This window comes from Cherax quadricarinatus, chromosome 50 (assembly GCF_038502225.1).
Source record: "Cherax quadricarinatus isolate ZL_2023a chromosome 50, ASM3850222v1, whole genome shotgun sequence".
Taxonomy (NCBI): domain Eukaryota; kingdom Metazoa; phylum Arthropoda; class Malacostraca; order Decapoda; family Parastacidae; genus Cherax; species Cherax quadricarinatus.
The window spans coordinates 24,755,203-24,768,047 of NC_091341.1; the positions used below are offsets into that span (position 1 = coordinate 24,755,203).

The 12,845-nt window shown below is 41.0% G+C and overlaps 1 protein-coding gene across 16 annotated transcripts in view; it reads left to right on the forward strand.

The window, feature by feature from the left end:
* LOC128695395 (IQ domain-containing protein E-like) overlaps nt 1-12,845 on the forward strand; it is a 75,303-nt gene that overhangs the window by 14,995 nt on the left and 47,463 nt on the right. For all 16 annotated transcript variants that reach the window (XR_011393359.1, XR_011393360.1, XR_011393361.1 and 13 more), the window contains 3 exons: nt 686-871; nt 3,987-4,368; nt 4,509-4,660. Coding sequence is in view for 8 of the 16 variants with exons in the window: in XM_070095549.1 (XP_069951650.1) it covers nt 686-871; nt 3,987-4,368; nt 4,509-4,660 (720 nt within the window). In the remaining 8 variants the exon portion in view is untranslated. The remainder of the gene's footprint in view (nt 1-685; nt 872-3,986; nt 4,369-4,508; nt 4,661-12,845) is intronic.

Genomic DNA, 12,845 nt, shown 5'->3' on the forward strand with positions numbered 1-12,845 from the left:
ACTACAAGCATCGTGGAAGTCTGTGGGAGTCAGCGTACTGTAATTAATTGGTGTGAAATTGAACATATACAGTACATTGCAAGGTGGGTCAGTTGAGTTTGTTGAAAGAATTATCTTTTATAACTAATACGGCATCCATCGTCATGTTGAATTTTTTCCTTCACATCTTTTCAAGTGGTGAGTGACTTTTATAGTACGCTGTTGACTTTTTTTGGAACCGTTTTAGCAAAATAATTTTGCTGTAGTATAACTTGATGTGCATGGCGTTTACATCGGTTACTCAGCACAAGAGTTTGCGGTTAATTTACATATAATCCATGCTGTATTTATATGGTAAGGTATACTAAAGTGGACCCCTGGTTTACGATATTATTTCATTCCAGAAGTATGTTCAGGTGCCAGTACTGAACGAATTTGTTCCCATAAGAAATATTGTGAATTAGATTAGTCCATTTCAGACCCCCAAACATACACCTACAAACGCACTCACATAAATACACTTACATAATTGGTCGCATTGGGAGCTGATCGTAAAGCGGGTGTCCACTGTATATTAGGCCATTTGATTCTTTTTGAAATACAGCATATCTTAGTGTAAATTTATTGCGGCTTTTTTTCTTTTTTTCAACTGGGAGCCAATAATATTAACTTTGAGTTGCGTGATTGTGTTTTACTAACCCTGCAGAACGATGAGGCTCGGAGAAAGCTAACTGACAAGGGAGCCTCTCTCGTGTCAAGCTTGAAATTGAGAGTGTCACGCCTGGAGGCTACCTTGAAGGAAAAGGAGGCTGAGCTAGCAAAGCTTCAGGCCTCAACCAAGGCTACAGCTCTAAATGAAATGAAAATTGAAGCAGAAACCTATTATCAAGAGGTGAGAGTATGTTTACAGTGTCTAATTTTGGTCTGTTTTTTAACTTTTTAAACTGGATTTTTTTTTTTAGTTTTGTGTAAAAATTGGCCAAATTGATAGTTGAATGGGTAGTTTTTTGTGGTCAGTTGATAGAATGGAAGGCTTACTAGTGAAATAAATATAAGTTTCATTGAATTGAATAATGGAATTCTCTGCATAACATTCACACCACACATTGCCCTTAGACATGACGTCTCCATTGCCTCCAGCATCCTCACTGCAGCATTTACAACTCATGCTTCACACCCATGTAAGAGTGTTGGTACAATTATACTCTCATACATTCCCTTCTTTGCCTCCATGGAAGGTAAATACATTTTTTTTTTTTTTTTTTTCAACAAGTCGGTCGTCTCCCACCGAGGCAGGGTGACCCAAAAAAGAAAGAAAATCCCCAAAAAGAAAATACTTTCATCATCATTCAACACTTTCACCACACTCACACATTATCACTGCTTTTGCAGAGGTGTTCAGAATACAACAGTTTAGAAGCATATACGTATAAAGATACACAACATATCCCTCCAAACTGCCAATATCCCAAACCCCTCCTTTAAAGTGCAGGCATTGTACTTCCCATTTCCAGGACTCAAGTCCGACTATATGAAAATAACCGGTTTCCCTGAATCCCTTCACTAAATATTACCCTGCTCACACTCCAACAGATCGTCAGGTCCCAAGTATCATTCGTCTCCATTCACTCCTATCTAACACGCTCATGCACGCTTGCTGGAAGTCCAAGCCCCTCGCCCACAAAACCTCCTTTACCCCCTCTTTCCAACCCTTTCGAGGACGACCCCTACCCCTCTTTCCTTCCCCTATAGATTTATATGCTTTCCATGTCATTCTACTTTGATCCATTCTCTCTAAATGACCAAACCACCTCAACAACCCCTCTTCTGCCCTCTGACTAATGCTTTTATTAACTCCACACCTTCTCCTAATTTCCACACTCCGAATTTTCTGCATAATATTTACACCACACATTGCCCTTAGACAGGACATCTCCACTGCCTCCAACCGTCTCCTCGCTGCTGCATTTACCACCCAAGCTTCACATCCATATAAGAGTGTTGGTACTACTATACTTTCATACATTCCCTTCTTTGTCTCCATAGATAACGTTTTTTGACTCCACATATACCTCAACGCACCACTCACCTTTTTTCCCTCATCAATTCTATGATTAACCTCATCCTTCATAAATCCATCCGCCGACACGTCAACTCCCAAGTATCTGAAAACATTCACTTCTTCCATACTCCTCCTCCCCAATTTGATATCCAATTTTTCTTTATCTAAATCATTTGATACCCTCATCACCTTACTCTTTTCTATGTTCACTTTCAACTTTCTACCTTTACACACATTCTCAAACTCATCCACTAACCTTTGCAATTTTTCTTTAGAATCTCCCATAAGCACAGTATCATCAGCAAAAAGTAACTGTGTCAATTCCCATTTTGAATTTGATTCCCCATAATTTAATCCCACCCCTCTCCCGAACACCCTAGCATTTACTTCTTTTACAACCCCATCTATAAATATATTAAACAACCATGGTGACATTACACATCCCTGTCTAAGACCTACTTTTACCGGGAAGTATTCTCCCTCTCTTCTACACACCCTAACCTGAGCCTCACTATCCTCATAAAAGCTCTTTACAGCATTTAGTAACTTACCACCTATTCCATATACTTGCAACATCTGCCACATTGCTCCTCTATCCACTCTATCATATGCCTTTTCTAAATCCATAAATGCAATAAAAACTTCCCTACCTTTATCTAAATACTGTTCACATATATGCTTCAATGTAAACACTTGATCTACACATCCCCTACCCACTCAAGCCTCCTTGCTCATCCGCAATTCTACATTCTGTCTTACCTCTAATTCTTTCAATTATAACCCTACCGTATACTTTTCCTGGTATACTCGGTAAACTTATTCCTCTATAATTTTTACAATCTCTTTTGTCCCCTTTCCCTTTATATAAAGGGACTATACATGCTCTCTGCCAATCCCTAGGTACCTTCCCCTCTTTCATACATTTATTAAACAAAAGTACCAACCACTCCAACACTATATCCCCCCCTGCTTTTAACATTTCTGTCATGATCCCATCAGTTCCAGCTGCTTTACCCCCTTTCATTCTACGTAATGCCTCACGTACCTCCACCACACTTACATTCTGCTCTTCTTCACTCCTAAAAGATGGTATACCTCCCTGGCCAGTGCATGAAATTACCGCCTCCCTTTCTTCCTTAACATTTAAAAGTTCCTCAAAATATTCTCGCCATCTACCTAATACCTCCCTCTCCCCATCTACTAACTCCCCTACTCTGTTTTTAACTGACAAATCCATACTTTCCCTAGGCTTTCTTAACTTGTTTAACTCACTCCAAAATTTTTTCTTATTTTCATTAAAATTTCTTGACAGTGCCTCTCCCACTCTTTCATCTGCTCTCCTTTTGCACTCTCTCACCACTCTCTTCACCTTTCTTTTACTCTCCATATACTCTGCTCTTCTTATAACACTTCTGCTTTGTAAAAACCTCTCGTAAGCTACCTTTTTCTCTTTTATCACACCCTTTACTTCATCATTCCACCAATCACTCCTCTTTCCTCCTGCCCCCACCCTCCTATAACCACAAACTTCTGCCCCACATTCTAATACTGCATTTTTAAAACTATTCCAACCCTCTTCAACCCCCCCACTACTCATCTTTGCACTAGCCCACCTTTCTGCCAATAGTCGCTTATATCTCGCCCGAACTTCCTCCTCACTGGCCATCTCCCACCGAGGCAGGGTGAGCCCCCCTTCCTCCCCCTAAAAAAAAAAAAAAAAATCACCACCATCACTGATATACCAAATACATACTATATTACTGTATATCACAGTGCATAGTTATCTTATTGAATACTTCCATTTAGCATGGAAACAAGTAAAATACTGTCTTTGAATATGTAAACATCCTGTCATTGGCTCAGATTTGATGAGGCTGTTCAAAGAAACTTTTGACCCAGTAAATGATGCTGTTGTATTATATTTACATATCTGTTTTCATTGCAGGTTGTAAGATTAAGAAATCAGTTAAATATAGTTCAGCAGCAGCAGCAGTATCAGAAACCATCACAGCAGTCATCTCCGCACCACCAAAGCCCTCATCAACATCAGCAGCCTCCACCACCACCACCTCAGCAAGATACCCAGGTCTTGAGTACTACCCATTGGTCCAACATGCGAGGTGGACATGACAGTAGGGAAGGGATGCGGTGCCGCAGAGATGGCGGCGATGGTCAGGAGTCTCCGACCACCAATTTGCGACATGCCCTTGCCCAGCTCGAGGAGGAGAATGCTCGACTGGGTCACCAGGTCTCATCACTCGCTATAGAAAAGGACAAGCTTGAAGCAGACCTAGAAAGAGTTCTAGGTGTCTCGGATGAAGCTAAAAGTCAGTTTAATTAAAATTTATATTGCAAGCATTAATTTACCATAATGTCCCTCTCAAATTTGTACTGAAAGTTTTTTGCAAAATAAATGAAAAACATACATTGTTTTGTGACAGCAGTTTGCATTTTTTTTGGTGAACAGATAACTATGAGGGTGTGAGCCGAGCTGAATTGATTAGAGAGGTTGAACGAAGTCATGAAGAAGTAAACCGCTGGGAGGCTCAACATACACAGCTGACAGAAGCTTTAGCAAGAAGGAATGACCATGCTGGAGATGCCTCATCACTTTTCCAGGTCTGTTTTTTTTTGTTTTGTTTTGTTTTTAACAAAAAGTCTTTTGTTTAGTCGCAATCGAATGTCATGACCCCTTTTTTCAGGTGCAAAAAGCAAAATTTTTAAAATGATCTGATTGCATTTTTTCAATAGTTTTCCATATATTTCTTACCAGTTATCTGCTGTTTTTCACAATGGCATGCATAGCTTAACCCTTTGACTGTTTACGCCATATATATACGTCTTACGCACCACTGTTTCTGACGTATTTATACGCCTAAATTCTAGCGGCTTCAAATCAAGCAGGAGAAAGCTGGTAGGCCCACATGTGAGATAATGGGTCTCCATGGTCAGTGTGCACCATATAAAAAAAAATCGGGGAGCCAGTGGTGCATTGTGGGAATGCCATTTCAGTTGTCCTTTTTCAGAAATATGTGACTCCCCAGCAAATCTGGGACTCTTCTGTTCCCAAGTGATGCTCTAACACAGATGGAAGTGTCAGTGAAGATCAATTTTATGATTTCGAGGAGTTTGAGACCAAAAGCAATGGAGGAGGAGGAGGAAGAAGAGGAGGAGGAGGAGAGGGAGGAAGAGGAGGAGGAGGAGGAAGAGGAGGAGGAGGAGAAGAGGAGTAAGAGGAAGAGGAGGAGGAGGAAGAGGAGGAGGAGGAAGAGGAGGAGGAGGAAGAGGAGGAGGAGGAAGAGGAGGAGGAGGAAGAGGAGGAGGAGGAAGAGGAAGAGGAGGAGGAGGAAGTGGAAGAGGAGGAGGAGAAGAGGAGGAGGAGGAGAAGAGGAGGAAAAGGAGGAGGAGGAGGAAGAAGAGGAAGAAGAAGAAGAAGAAGAAGAAGATATAATAATATTGTTCCCTTGAAGCAAGAAAAAAAAAAGTCCACCCCATGACAGTCACAAGATAAGGTGAGATAACATCTGATAAGAGCTGACGTTTGATGAGTGTAAAGGAGGGTGGAGGGAGGGGGCAGCTGATAAGAAAAGATTAGGCGACCACCCCCCTCCCTTTGTTTTTGCTGGTACACAAACATTTCTGTCTGTCTATTTGTCTGTCTGCCAAGCTCCCTGTCTATCCGTCTAGCTCTCTGTCTCAGAGAGAGCCACAAGACTGTGTCATCATCACCTTTACTTACATCTTCAAGCTGAGTTTGGCACTTTGTTTGGATTTTTTGGGTTATCCTAGGTAATTTACAATATGTATAATTGTATTTATGTGTAGGAGGAGGAGGAGGAAGAGGAGGAGGAGGAGGAAGGAAGAGGAAGAAGGAGGAGGAAGGAGGAGGAAGAAGGAGGAGGAGGAAGGAGGAGGAAGAAGGAGGAGGAAGAAGGAGGAGGAAGGAGGAGGAGGAAGGAGGAGGAGGAAGAAGGAGGAGGAAGAAGGAGGAGGAAGGAGGAGGAGGAAGAAGGAGGAAGAGGAGGAGGGAGGAGGAGGAGGAGGAGGAGGAAGGAGGAGGAGGAGGAAGGAGGAGGAGGAAGAAGGAGGAGGAGGAAGGAGGAGGAGGAAGGAGGAGGAGGAGGGAGGAGGAAGTAGGAGGAGGAGGAGAAGAAGAAGAAGAAGGAGAAGAAGAATAATAAGAAGAAGATGTTCCCTTGAGGCATGGAAAACAGTTCACCCCATGACAGTGGCAAGATAAGGGGAGATAACATCTGATAAGAGCTGACGTTTGATGAGCATAAAGGAGGGTGGAGGAGGGGGCAGCTGATAAGAAAAGATTAGATGACCACCCCCTCCCTCTGTTTTTGCTGGTACACAAACATTTCTGTCTGTCTATTTGTCTGTCTGTCAAGGTCTCTGTCTATCCGTCTAGCTCTCTGTCTCAGAGAGAGCCACAAGATTGCATCATCACGTTTACTCACATTTTCAAGCAGAGTATAGCACTTTGTCTGGATTTTTTGGGTTATCCTAGGTAATTTACAATATGCATACTTGTATTTATGTGTACCTGTGAGACAGAGATAGACAGACAGATAGAAAGAGAGACAGATTGAAAGAGATGGAATGAGGGAGAAAGATAATTAGATAGAATGGAGGGGAAGCAGCATCCGACCCCATTGTTTTGACAGGCGGGAGAGGGAGTGAGTAATGAGACAATATCTCATTTTGACAGCTGCCGACTCCTGACTCAAAACAGTTATAAGCCATACACTCGCACACAAGACAAGCTTGCTGAATGGAGATAATAGCAGTTATATGAAAGTATCTAGTGACTATATATGTGTATATATATACAGTGGACCCTCGACTAACGCTATTAATCTGTTCCTGAGAGCTCATCGTTAGTCAAAATAATCGTTAGTCAAGTTAATTTTCCCCATAAGAAATAATGGAAATAAAATTAATCCGTGCAAGACACCCAAAAGTATTGAAAAAAAAATTTTAACACATGAAATATTAATTTTAATACACACAAACTGAAGAAGACATGCACAGTTACATGACACTTACCTTATTGAAGATCTGGTGATGATTGATGGGATGGGAAGAGGGGAGTGTGTTGATGGTCTTAGTGTTTAGAAGGGGAATCCCCTTCCATTAGGACTTGAGGTGGCAAGTCCTTTTTCGGGGTTACTTCCCTTCTTTTAACGCCACTAGGACCAGCTTGAGAGTCATTGGACCTCTGTCGCACAACATATCTGCCCATAGAGGCCTGTACCTCCCGTTCCTTTATGACATTCCTAACGTGTTTCACAACATTGTCAGTGTCACCATTAAACACTTGTTCAGGTTTCAGTCCTTCACTGTCTATGTACTCCTTGAATTCCTGCACATATTTTTCAGCTGCTTTTTGGTCCAAACTGGCAGCCTCACCATGCCTTATCACACTATGTATGCCACTACGATTCTTAAATCTCGCAAACCAACCTTTGCTGGCCTTAAATTCACTCACATCACCACTAGTTGCTGGCATTTTTCTAATTAAATCGTCATGCAACTTCCTAGCCTTTTCACATGTGATCGCTTGAGAGATGCTATCTCCTGCTATCTGTTTTTCGTTTATCCATACCAATAACAGTCTCTCAACATCTTCTATCACTTGCGATCTCAGTTTCGAAAACATAGTTGCACCTTTGGCAAGAACAGCTTCCTTGATTGCCGTTTTCTTGGCCACAATAGTAGCGATGGTTGATTGGGGTTTTGTGTACAGCCTGGCCAGCTCGGAGACATGCACTCCACTTTCATACTTAGCAATGATCTCTTTCTTCATATCCATAGTAATTCTCACCCTTTTTGCTGTAGGGTTGGCACTAGAAGCTTTCTTGGGGCCCATGGTGACTTATTTTGCAGGTGCAATCACTAAAAAGGCTGTGATAATATGAAATGTTCCGATTGTATGCTTGCAAGCGACCGCGGTGGCTGGCTGGCTTGTAAACACTGGCCAGAAGTGGACGCGTCTCAGACGGAAGGAATAGTGTTGATCGAGTTTTTTAGCGCTAATCGAGGCAAAATTTTTGCGATAAAATGTATCACTAGTCAGATTTATCGTTAATCGATGCCATCGCTGGTCGAGGGTCCACTGTATATATATATATATATATATATATATATATATATATATATATATAGTAGGTTGGTAGACAGCAACCACCCAGGGAGGTACTACCGTCCTGCCAAGTGAGTGTAAAACGAAAGCCTGTAATTGTTTTACATGATGGTAGGATTGCTGATGTCTTTTGTCTGTCTCATAAATATGCAAGATTACAGGCATGTCTTGCTACTTCTACTTACACTTAGGTCACACTACACATACATATACACATTTATTCATACACACTCATCTGAGTTTTCTTTGATTTTATCTTAATAGTTCTTGGTCTTATTAATTTTCCTTTTATATCCATGGGGAAGTGGAATAAGAATCTTTCCTCCGTAAGCCATGCGTGTTGTAAAAGTCAACTAAAATGCCGGGAACAATGGGCTAGTAACCCCTTTTCCTGTAAAGATTACTAAAAAGAATAAGAAGAAGAAAATTGTCAAAGTGGGAAGTCTGAATGTGCGTGGATGTTGTGCAGATGATAAGAAAGAGATGATTGTGGATGTTATGAATGAGAAGAAGCTGGATGTCCTGGCTTTAAGTGAAACAAAGCTGAAGGGGGTGGGAGAGTTTCAATGGAGAGGAATAAATGGGATTAGGTCAGGGGTTTCAAATAGAGTTAGAGCTAAAGAAGGAGTAGCAATAATGTTGAAGGATAAGCTATGGCAGGAAAAGAGGGACTATAAATGTATTAATTCAAGGATTATGTGGAGTAAAATAAAGATTGGATGTGAAAAGTGGGTTATAATAAGCGTGTATGCACCTGGAGAAGAGAGAAGTGTAGAGGAGAGAGAGAGATTTTGGGAAATGTTGAGTGAATGCGTGGGGAGTTTTGAATCAAGTGTGAGAGTAATGGTGGTTGGGGATTTCAATGCTAAAGTGGGTAAAAATGTTATGGAGGGAGTAGTAGGTAAATTTGGGGTGCCAGGGGTAAATGTAAATGGGGAGCCTTTAATTGAGCTATGTGTAGAAAGAAATTTGGTAATAAGTAATACATATTTTATGAAAAAGAGGATAAATAAATATACAAGGTATGATGTAGCACGTAATGAAAGTAGTTTATTAGATTATGTATTGGTGGATAAAAGGTTGATGGGTAGGCTCCAGGATGTACATGTTTATAGAGGGGCAACTGATATATCGGATCATTATTTAGTTGTAGCTACAGTTAGAGTAAGAGGTAGATGGGAAAAGAGGAAGGTGGCAACAACAAGTAAGAGGGAGGTGAAAGTGTATAAACTAAGGGAGGAGGAAGTTCGGGCGAGATATAAGCGACTATTGGCAGAAAGGTGGGATAGTGCAAAGATGAGTAATGGGGGGGTTGAAGAGGGTTGGAATAGTTTTAAAAATGCAGTATTAGAATGTGGGGCAGAAGTTTGTGGTTATAGGAGGGTGGGTGCAGGAGGAAAGAGGAGTGATTGGTGGAATGATGAAGTAAAGGGTGTGATAAAAGAGAAAAAGGTAGCTTATGAGAGGTTTTTACAAAGCAGAAGTGTTATAAGAAGAGCAGAATATATGGAGAGTAAAAGAAAGGTAAAGAGAGTGGTGAGAGAGTGCGAAAGGAGAGCAGATGATAGAGTGGGAGAGGCACTGTCAAGAAATTTTAATGAAAATAAGAAAAAATTTTGGAGTGAGTTAAACAAGTTAAGAAAGCCAAGGGAAAATATGGATTTGTCAGTTAAAAACAGAGTAGGGGAGTTAGTAGATGGGGAGATGGAGGTATTAGGTAGATGGCGAGAATATTTTGAGGAACTTTTAAATGTTAAGGAAGAAACAGAGGCAGTAATTTCATGCACTGGTCAGGGAGGTATACCATCTTTTAGGAGTGAAGAAGAGCAGAATGTAAGTGTGGGGGAGGTACGTGAGGCATTACGTAAAATGAAAGGGGGTAAAGCAGCTGGTACTGATGGGATCATGACAGAAATGTTAAAAGCAGGGGGGGATATAGTGTTGGAGTGGTTGGTACTTTTGTTCAATAAATGTATGAAAGAGGGGAAGGTACCTAGGGATTGGCGGAGAGCATGTATAGTCCCTTTATATAAAGGGAAAGGGGACAAAAGAGACTGTAAAAATTATAGAGGAATAAGCTTACTGAGTATACCAGGAAAAGTGTACGGTAGGGTTATAATTGAAAGAATTAGAGGTAAGACAGAATGTAGGATTGCGGATGAGCAAGGAGGTTTCAGAGTGGGTAGGGGATGTGTAGATCAAGTGTTTACATTGAAGCATATATGTGAACAGTATTTAGATAAAGGTAGGGAAGTTTTTATTGCATTTATGGATTTAGAAAAGGCATATGATAGAGTGGATAGAGGAGCAATGTGGCAGATGTTGCAAGTATATGGAATAGGTGGTAAGTTATTAAATGCTGTAAAGAGTTTTTATGAAGATAGTGAGGCTCAGGTTAGGGTGTGTAGAAGAGAGGGAGACTATTTCCCGGTAAAAGTAGGTCTTAGACAGGGATGTGTAATGTCACCATGGTTGTTTAATATATTTATAGATGGGGTTGTTAAGGAAGTAAATGCTAGGGTGTTTGGGAGAGGGGTGGGATTAAATTATGGGGAATCAAATTCAAAATGGGAATTGACACAGTTACTTTTTGCTGATGATACTGTGCTTATGGGAGATTCTAAAGAAAAATTGCAAAGGTTAGTGGATGAGTTTGGGAATGTGTGTAAAGGTAGAAAGTTGAAAGTGAACATAGAAAAGAGTAAGGTGATGAGGGTGTCAAATGATTTAGATAAAGAAAAATTGGATATCAAATTGGGGAGGAGGAGTATGGAAGAAGTGAATGTTTTCAGATACTTGGGAGTTGACGTGTCGGCGGATGGATTTATGAAGGATGAGGTTAATCATAGAATTGATGAGGGAAAAAAGGTGAGTGGTGCGTTGAGGTATATGTGGAGTCAAAAAACGTTATCTATGGAGGCAAAGAAGGGAATGTATGAAAGTATAGTAGTACCAACACTCTTATATGGGTGTGAAGCTTGGGTGGTAAATGCAGCAGCGAGGAGACGGTTGGAGGCAGTGGAGATGTCCTGTTTAAGGGCAATGTGTGGTGTAAATATTATGCAGAAAATTCGGAGTGTGGAAATTAGGAGAAGGTGTGGAGTTAATAAAAGTATTAGTCAGAGGGCAGAAGAGGGGTTGTTGAGGTGGTTTGGTCATTTAGAGAGAATGGATCAAAGTAGAATGACATGGAAAGCATATAAATCTATAGGGGAAGGAAGGCGGGGTAGGGGTCGTCCTCGAAAGGGTTGGAGAGGGGGGGTAAAGGAGGTTTTGTGGGTAAGGGGCTTGGACTTCCAGCAAGCGTGCGTGAGCGTGTTAGATAGGAGTGAATGGAGACGAATGGTACTTGGGACCTGACGATCTGTTGGAGTGTGAGCAGGGTAATATTTAGTGAAGGGATTCAGGGAAACCGGTTATTTTCATATAGTCGGACTTGAGTCCTGGAAATGGGAAGTACAATGCCTGCACTTTAAAGGAGGGGTTTGGGATATTGGCAGTTTGGAGGGATATGTTGTGTATCTTTATATGTGTATGCTTCTAGACTGTTGTATTCTGAGCACCTCTGCAAAAACAGTGATAATGTGCGAGTGTGGTGAAAGTGTTGAATGATGATGAAAGTATTTTCTTTTTGGGGATTTTCTTTCTTTTTTGGGTCACCCTGCCTCGGTGGGAGACGGCCGACTTGTTGAAAAAAAAAAAAAAAAAAAATATATATATATAATATATATATATATATATTATATATATATATATATTATATATATATATATATATATATATATTTTTTTTTTTCAACAAGTCGGCAGTCTCCCACCGAGGCAGGGTGACCCAAAAAAGAAAGAAAATCCCCAAAAAGAAAATACTTTCATCATCATTCAACACTTTCACCACACTCACACATTATCACTGCTTTTGCAGAGGTGCTCAGAATACAACAGTTTAGAAGCATATACGTATAAAGATACACAACATACCCCTCCAAACTTCCAATATCCCAAACCCCTCCTTTAAAGTGCAGGCATTGTACTTCCCATTTCCAGGACTCAAGTCCAACTACATATGAAAATAACCGGTTTCCCTGAATCCCTTCACTAAATATTACCCTGCTCACACTCCAACAGATCGTCAGGTCCCAAGTATCATTCGTCTCCATTCACTCCTATCTAACACGCTCATGCACGCTTGCTGGAAGTCCAAGCCCCTCGCCCACAAAACCTCCTTTACCCCCTCTTTCCAACCCTTTTGAGGACAACCCCTACCCCTCCTTCCTTCCTCTTTAGATTTATATGCTTTCCATGTCATTCTACTTTGATCCATTCTCTCTAAATGACCAAACCACCTCAACAACCCCTCTTCTGCCCTCTGACTAATGCTTTTATTAACTCCACACCTTCTCCTAATTTCCACACTCCGAATTTTCTGCATAATATTTACACCACACATTGCCCTTAGACAGGACATCTCCACTGCCTCCAACCGTCTCCTCGCTGCTGCATTTACCACCCAAGCTTCACATCCATATAAGAGTGTTGGTACTACTATACCTTCATACATTCCCTTCTTTGCCTCCATAGATAACGTTTTTTGACTCCACATATACCTCAACGCACCACTCACCTTTTTTCCCCTCATCAATTCTATGATTAACCTCAT